Source organism: Lactuca sativa, chromosome 9 (genome assembly GCF_002870075.4).
Source record: "Lactuca sativa cultivar Salinas chromosome 9, Lsat_Salinas_v11, whole genome shotgun sequence".
NCBI lineage: Eukaryota > Viridiplantae > Streptophyta > Magnoliopsida > Asterales > Asteraceae > Lactuca > Lactuca sativa.
In genome coordinates this window covers 73,861,745-73,870,125 of record NC_056631.2, presented here as the reverse complement: position 1 = coordinate 73,870,125, position 8,381 = coordinate 73,861,745, and the positions used below count along the sequence as shown (strand labels likewise).

Sequence of the window (8,381 nt, the reverse complement as noted above, 5' to 3'; positions counted from 1 at the left end):
TAGTTCTTGAAGGTAGAATAAGGGTTGACCTTATATGATTCATTAGGAATTGTGTAGCATCCGCTTTTTGACTGTGTAAGCCTATTAGTTGTCGACTGCGTTATGAGGTGAGTCTTCTCACTATACTACGTAGGAAGCTAGACTGTCTTTGTGAATGTTTTATGAAAGATTGTGGTTGGATCATAATATTTGTATGAGATAATGTGGTTGGATCACAACAATTGTATGGAAGACCGTGGTCGGATCATGGCAGGAAAGACTACGGCTGGAATGTAACAACGAAAGTGATTGTAAGACTATGGTTGGATCATAGAATTCGTATGGTTGAAATATACCCCTAGGGATGGACCCACTAATATGTATGGTATTTGGTATTTTGGGGAACTCACTAAGCTTTGTGCTTATTAGTTTATGTTTTGAAATGTTACACATACTTCTGGTTCCAAAGGGAAGGACCTGACATGACTGTATCGTATTCACTGGAGATTCCACATATATGATTTTGTTATTTCTCCAATGTTATTTTGAAACACCTTTTTATACTCTGACTATCTTTTGGAAGCAATGGATGAATGATTTGGTTGATTTAAAAATAAAAAATGTTTGTATTTTGGGACGTTGCATTATCTAAGTCTAGAAATGGAGTTATTCAAATTTAATGTTCATTTTAGAATCTAGAAAGTAAGGAGCTCATTAAGCCTAGTGAACTTGTACTGGGATAGATGCATATGCATCACTAAATGTTTATTGTGGAATTAGTTCGTTTGATATTGAAGTAGTAGAAATTGTTGATTCTTTTTAGTTAACCATTTGTTTGTTTTATTAATATTATTGGAATTTGGATTTAAGATTTTGGTTTACATACCCTTAAACTTCGAACATGGAGTTGTATAATTGATTATGTTTTGTTTTTCCTCCAAAATTGAGTTTGATGATATTGTTGTTTTTGGAAGGTATTGGTTCAAACATTAGTATATGAATCTGGTGTTCATTTATATATTATCAATATAATGTCAAACCTTGGAATTTATACTCACTAGGTTTCCCAACGCCTAACCCACTACGTTGATACATTTTTATAGGCTGATTGTTGATTAGTAGAGGTTTAAAGATGGTGAAGGCTTAAGACATTTAGAAGACTTTTGCTTTGTATAAGATAATATTTCATTTTGAATCATTAGTTTGATATTTTTCTTACATTCTCGCATGTTTTTCCAAAACAAGGTATTTTAGATTGTTTATGTTTTGGGACCGATATCCGTACTTGTACTCTGAAAAATGATTTTAATATTGTTAGAGACTGTTTTCTACAAATTAAACTTTAAAATTATTTTTAAAGTATTTTTATAAAGGTTATTTCAATAGTCTCTATGCGATGGGTGTTTCACTTAACCCCCTCTCATAAATTTTCTGAACGGGTACTATGGTCCATGTTAGATATTGCTTTAATGTAATTCATATAAGGCATAACAAATCTTTGGTAATGGATGATGTAACACATAACATCCTAGAAGGTTTTAACCTAATGCATAATAGCTTACAAATGTTAGTGTTACCATTAGGTAAACATCAATAAGTCAAAAATAAGTTACTCATAGCATAAGGCATATACATAAGCAATTTTAGATATAAAACCTAAATGCATGTTAATAATCTTTTTTCAAATTTATCTTCTAAGCTTCCTAGTTTAAGTTTAAGCATTACCCTAAATGCTAAGTTCACTTAACCCGAAGATTTGATAAAAAACAATGATGATGGCTTGAGTGGTCCAATGGGCCACAATAAAAGTTTCAATTGAACAGAAAGATGAAACCTAGACCAACAACCCAAAACCTTACCCTAACCCCATCGAACAAATTAAGCGACTATCAACCTAGTGACGTCCTTGAAATTTGATGGGTTTGGGTTTTCAGAATGATATTTAGGTGTTAGATATTTAATGATTGTCTCGGTTGTCATGGAGTTTAATAGATTAGGGTGGCCAAAGAACTAGACCGAGAAGGGTGGGTGGAGAAGAGACCAGTGTGGGCTCAATGTTTCGATGAAGAAGGGTAGTAAGAAAGCTATTGTTTTGTTAAGTTTTTGAATGACAAAACAAACGACTTTCTTTAGTCCACATGAACTATTCCCGATAAACATGCCACACCGTGTCGGGTTGAAATTAAACAAGTTGAAAGACAATGACGGGCGCAAAACATTTAAAGAGGGGTATCACTCGTATAAGAAGGTGGTGCACCTAATATGATTTTTTTTACACTAAGTGGCGGAATCAGAGCAGTGACCTTGAACCCCAAATACACTACACAAATCCACCACTGTTGAAAGAGCTAAACCCTAGTCTTACTCGTCTAATTTTCATGTCGTGTAGTATTAAACCAGTTTACTTGAACATGTTGAAATCTTTAAACAAACCTTTTTATTTTGTTCGGAGCTGTCAAATTTGTGTGAGGTCAAATTTTGTTAGCTCTAACATCAATTACCATATATAAAAGATTTATCAACTTAGCAAGAAACTACCAAAGACAACCGGTCATTGAATTTAATTTGAGAAAAACTTGAATTTATACTTTGCTAAAGAAAACAATAACTTTTCATGGAAATGAACCCAAAATTAACCCCTTCAGTTTAACAAATAATACAAGAAAAAAGGTTTTAAAGTGGAAATGATGGTAATTCGTCGACATGAAACAAGGTGGGGGTATGACAGGTCATAATGTAATACAATTGGGCAATCCATAACTATCACCACAGCTTTCGTCCTTTCCAATACGATACTTACCCTCATCACCTCTCTCTCTCTCTCTCTCTCTCTCTCTCTCTCTCTCTCAATTCCAATCATCACCAATCCTCCATTTTTCCATTTCTACTTTCTTTAATCTCCACTAATATGGCAACTGAAGAGGTTAAGAAGGTGGAGGTTGAACCCGAGTGCCCGGCGGAGCCACCACCTGCCGCCGAGGTGGAGGAGAAAGCTATCGTCCCAGTTGAACCTCCTCTTACCGAAGAAAAGCCCGTCGATGATACCAAAGCCCTTGCCATCGTTGAAAGTAATCTCTCTTGTCTTTTCTTCATACTTATCACTAATTTCAACTGAATTAAGCAATTCCATACTTTTCGTTACAATTATAAAGATTTTTTGCTTTTTTTGCTCTGATTGAACCCTTTTATCCTCTGTTTTCCTGAATCAATTATAGTTGGAAAACGAAAACCCCTCGATTTTCAGCGATTATGTTGATTAAGAAATATTACAGTCTAACTGTTTGTTGATTTGCCAGAGCCTATCGAGGATAAATCGGAAGAGGGTTCTGTCCATAGAGGTAATATTAGTAATCTAAACAGAATCCGATTTTGGTTTTGATTTTGAAAAGTTGAAAGAGATTAATTAATCGATTACTTCTTCAGATGCTGTTCTTGCTAGAGTTTCAACAGAGAAGAAAGACGCACTAATCAGAGCATGGGAAGAAAGCGAGAAATCAAAAGCAGAGAACAAGTAAGAACACCACCCAAAAAAAAATACAAAATTTGATCTTTAATTGATTTCATTTTCAACTTGTGAACTTGAATAGAGCTCAACAAAAGCTATCTTCGATTGGAGCATGGGAGAACAGCAAGAAAGCAGACTTAGAAGCTGAACTGAAGAAGATTGAGGTAAAATTTACATCATATCATCGATAATCGATCATGAAATATGTTGAAAGAAAATCGTTTAATTGAAAAGCAATTATGAGCAGGAGAATTTGGAGAAGAAGAAGTCTAAGTATATCGAGAAGATGAAGAACCAGATAGCTCTTCTTCATAAGAAAGCAGAAGAGAAAAGGGCGATGACGGAAGCCAAAAGAGGAGAAGCTCTTTTGAAAGCAGAGGAGACGGCGGCTAAGTGCAGAGCCACCGGAGAAACCCCAAAGAAAGGGTGGTTTTCGAGCTAGATGTTCATGTTTCTCATCGGAATTCAGGTATGCTGGATTTGTAAAGTGGCATTTTCGGGGTTTCTTTTCATCTTTTGTTTTATGTTTTTGTTTTTTTAGATGTGTGGTTATGTGATTTATGTGGCGAAATATTTGTTTAATGCTTCATTATTTGGTGTGTATAGTAATGCAATTATGTGTATATAAACCATTTGTAAAAAAAAAACAAGTTTGAATGTGATTGTTTTATGTTTTAGTTAAATTTTGAAGATATAGACTAAGTGTTTGATGAAATGCTCTAAAAAATGTGTGCTTTTAGAAGTAAATGTCAAAAATTCATGTCACGTAAAAGTCTTATGCTACAAGATTGATGATCAAATTATCCTAATTCTTTCATTGATTCATCCACACATTTATTCATCAGTTGGTTAATACATGTTATTAGATATGAAAGGATAATACATGTCTTGTTTTTGTGGTTGTCGTGACAGGTAACAAAAAACCATAAGTTGGTACACACATGTTTTTAGATATAATAACAAAAAAGTAAATAAATTAAGATAACATAAGGGGCTTATTGTACACACATATGTTTTAGAGATGATAGTAAATAAGTTAAGATAACATGAAGGGTACACGACAAATTTAGTTGGTACATACATGTTCAATAATGGGTGACAAAAAGGAAGTGGTACTTCAAAAAGACTTATGCAATTAAACAAAGAAATCCTAGTCGTTTTGCTTCTCAAAACTCGTAATAACATGTTATATGGACCTCTTAAGAGCATAGTCACTAGCATTCTCTTGTGTAAGATAAAAGAATGCCAAATCCCTTACTCGAGTAGGATGAGTCTTGTGTAGATCCTTAAACACTTTGTCCCTACTTTCTTTGTTTGAAGAAAAGCTATTTCATTTTCCAAAATTGATTTGTTTTTAGTGGCCTTCTTAATCTCCTATGCAGAAAACATCCCCATTTGAGTAATATACTTTTCATGGGCCAACTTCAGTTTGTTATTCTTGGATGTGCACCTAGTTGATGAAAAAAACATTGTGAGATCCAAGAAATGTGTGTGTTTATTATGGCTATGAATGTGATCATATATATATATATATATATATATATATATATATATATATATATATATATATATATATATATATATATATATATATATATATATATTTGTTTATTATATTTATTGTGTGTTAGAATGCACCAATAGAAATTTAGTAAATTAAATAATTAATTAATTAAATAAATATAGATATTAAATGATTTCCATAATTATATATATATATATATATATATATATATATATATATATATATATATATTAAATGATATCCATAATTATAATTCTCTTTTTATGGAAACTAATTAAATCTGTTATTAATGTCAACAATAACATTCTTCCAGAATAAATTCGCATCTTGGTTTTTATATATGAGTTCGTATTTTGTTTAAGGACTCACTCATTTAAAATATAATAAAGTTGCATGAAATATGAAGAATGTGAGTGTATTATACTAGAATATACTCTCATTCTGTTAAAATACACTCTCAATCTTCTAGATATGAATTAATTCTGAAAGAATATTATTGTTGACGTTAATGACGAATTTAATTGGTTTCTATAAAAATTAGTTACAAGTATGGATAGCATTTAATATACATATAATTAATACTAAAATCCTATAGGTGCATTCTAGCACATAATAGATGTGAGAAACATTTGAACCTACCTAAGCTTAGGTATAGAATCTTTTAAACGACGTAGTTTTAAACAAAAAAAATTCAATTTCATTTTCTCTTTGTTTTCTTTGAATAGAATACAATTGAATTAAGTTCAATTATGGAATGAAAAAGATCAATTATATATATTTTTATTGCAAATAATTATTGAAGTTTATAGAGAAAATAAAAAACCAATATTTTTTTAAAGAATATAACTCAAACATTTTGTCTTTCAATTGAAAAATCATATCCAATGATTTTGTGAAAAAATTGATTGAGTTATGACATGTTCTTCTGTCATTAACCAAACAAGAAAAACTTATTGGAAACAAATCATTTCTGGTACTTTGGTTTAGTTTCGATTTCATCTCAAAGTTATGGTTAACTACTAAAGTCAAAGGTTGTTTTATTCATTGTTCATCGATTCCTAATATGACCAACATCTTGTTCAGACAATAATCCTTTGATTTTAACAAATTTTGAATTGCAGTGATTAAGTGAACCAATATTCCTAAAAATTAGTGTTTAGTTCATATTAAGCAAGATTTGATCATTATTAATCCTAATGGTTATAAGAATTAAATTATGCATAGAATGATCATCTAATACTATATACACATTAAATTTCATAACTTTATCAACCTAGTCCAATGTTTTTATCAAACTCTAGTCATAATTACAATTGATGATGGAAAACTATGATTCAAATTAACACATCTGGATTGGTCATCTAAACTCTATTAGTTCAGTAATAGGCAATAAAATAGCGATCTTTAATACATATGGATCTTCAGTCAAACTTAACAAAATAAATTATCCGGTGTTGCCCTCCCTCCTTGAGGTCGAGGGTTCAAGTCTCGTGAGGGACATAGGTGGAGAATTAGGAGTAGTGTAGTGTAGGAGTAGAATAGATTTGCCGTTCCAAAAAAAACCATTTCAACAATTAATCTTCTTTAAACACAAAGCAAAAGGGTTTTTAGAGTCCTAAATCAGAAAGTAAAGGCAATTGGAAAATAATTGGATTACTAATCATGGTCAGAACAGCAAACAAAATGATTCATGTCATGACTCAACTCTCGGATCCTTCCGATCTTCACACCATATCAGCTTAACAGTCCTTCGTCCGCCTTTTAGATCCTAAAAATAGCAGTTCTGAGTTGTATTGTCGCACAAGTTGAAGTGAATTATCATATCTCTCTTTAGGGTTAATTTCCGCATCTATTTATAAATTTCAGCAACACCATGACGTGATAGTGTGTTTGCCACACCGTGGTAACGAGAATCCATATCATACTAAATCTCGTAAATCAACACAAGAACAAAACGTGAAAATATTAGATTCAAGCAAGGCGCGGGGTACTTAGTATGGTGCACTTTTCAGTAGCCTTCTTGATTATTATCCTTTTTCATCATTTTCAGCTCTATTTTCTTCTTCATTCTGCATAACAGCTACATTTTACCTATGATTATCCATTTCAAAGCATATTAAGTATTATATATTTAAAATATAATAAATAATTCAAATATATACATATAATACCCTGAATAGTTAAATAAGGCCATATCAAAATACCCATCACTATTATTTTGATTGTCCCATAGACAAACAAATTTTATTATAATTTCATTCTAATACCACACATGAAAACCTTGTTCACCAACATCACACAGAATAACCGAATTTGAACCTACCAATCATGTCCATCCTCAATCCATATATTTGTGTCTAAATCCTAATTACTTCCCGAACTCTAAATACTCACACTCCACATAAACGTTCTCCACTTATTTTTCAACAATATTCATTTATGCATCCCTTTGAATACATCCCCAAAACATTCCTTATTTTGAAGGTGTTTTTCCCAAGCATACATAAGATAAAATAACATAGAAATAAAAATACAACTTTGAAGTTGTTGGAATTTATAACTTTTTGGAACTTTGCAACTTTGATTTTTGCATTTCTTTATGATTTCTTGATCTTTATACTTTGTAAGCTTTTATTCACTCAATAACTTTTAACAACCATTTTTGTTTTTCAAAACTTTTTTTTTTCACTTTTTCTTATACTCACGTTTTTCTCTTTACTAAAATCCAACAAAAATTATGTGTAAGCTTGGATACTTAACTTCAACATTTATTGTCAAATGATATAGTCTAATTTGTTTTTGCTTCTCCCTGTCAGTGATTGCACACATGACCATCGGTGTTGTCCCATACTACCTCTAGTACTGCCCCAACTTTTCTCCAATTCACTATCGACTCGTATTCATGCGACCAAGAAGAAGAAAAACCCTAACATATTTCTTCCTCATTCGGCTGCCTCCATGGTTATTATCTCCATTTCTAATTTCACTTTGGTCATTTCAATATTAAAACCCTAGTTAGATTCGATTTGACTTCTCTTTCATTGTTATCAATTCTCATAGGAAGTAGAGGAACACTATCTCATGATTAAGTTGGATGACATTCAATGAGGACCCATAAGTTTTCAAATTGAAAGGCTTGACGCTTTTTAAATAACCCAAAGCTTTTTGATTACCTTCTATATGATGGAGATACAGTCCAAAGAGAAGCATGATAGATGAAGGAGATACAGTCCAAAGTAAGAGTGTAGTCCCCTTTGGAAACCTAGAAATGATAGAGAAAGAAGAATATAATCCTGAGATAAGAAGGGAGATGCACATATCAAATCGATTAGTTACTGAACTCCTTCCTTTATGATTTTATCGACTTTGTTG

The 8,381-nt window shown here is 31.8% G+C and overlaps 1 protein-coding gene across 1 annotated transcript; it reads left to right on the top strand.

The window, feature by feature from the left end:
- The first annotated feature begins 2,764 nt into the window (after positions 1-2,764).
- Positions 2,765-4,167, top strand: LOC111901723 (remorin). The gene is made up of 5 exons (XM_023897605.2): positions 2,765-3,047; positions 3,276-3,317; positions 3,403-3,490; positions 3,567-3,648; positions 3,732-4,167. Exons 1-5 carry the CDS (start codon positions 2,888-2,890, stop codon positions 3,924-3,926), a joined length of 567 nt encoding a protein of 188 aa, XP_023753373.1. The 5' UTR covers positions 2,765-2,887; the 3' UTR covers positions 3,927-4,167.
- The last annotated feature ends 4,214 nt before the right edge of the window (positions 4,168-8,381 follow it).

Coding starts and splice junctions, on each gene's coding strand:
- LOC111901723 (XM_023897605.2), top strand. CDS start 2,888: ATGGCAACTGAAGAGGTTAAGAAGGTGGAGGTTGAACCCGAGTGCCCG. Junction 3,491..3,566: donor AAATCAAAAGCAGAGAACAA/GTAAGAACACCA, acceptor GAACTTGAATAG/AGCTCAACAAAAGCTATCTT. Junction 3,649..3,731: donor CTGAACTGAAGAAGATTGAG/GTAAAATTTACA, acceptor AATTATGAGCAG/GAGAATTTGGAGAAGAAGAA.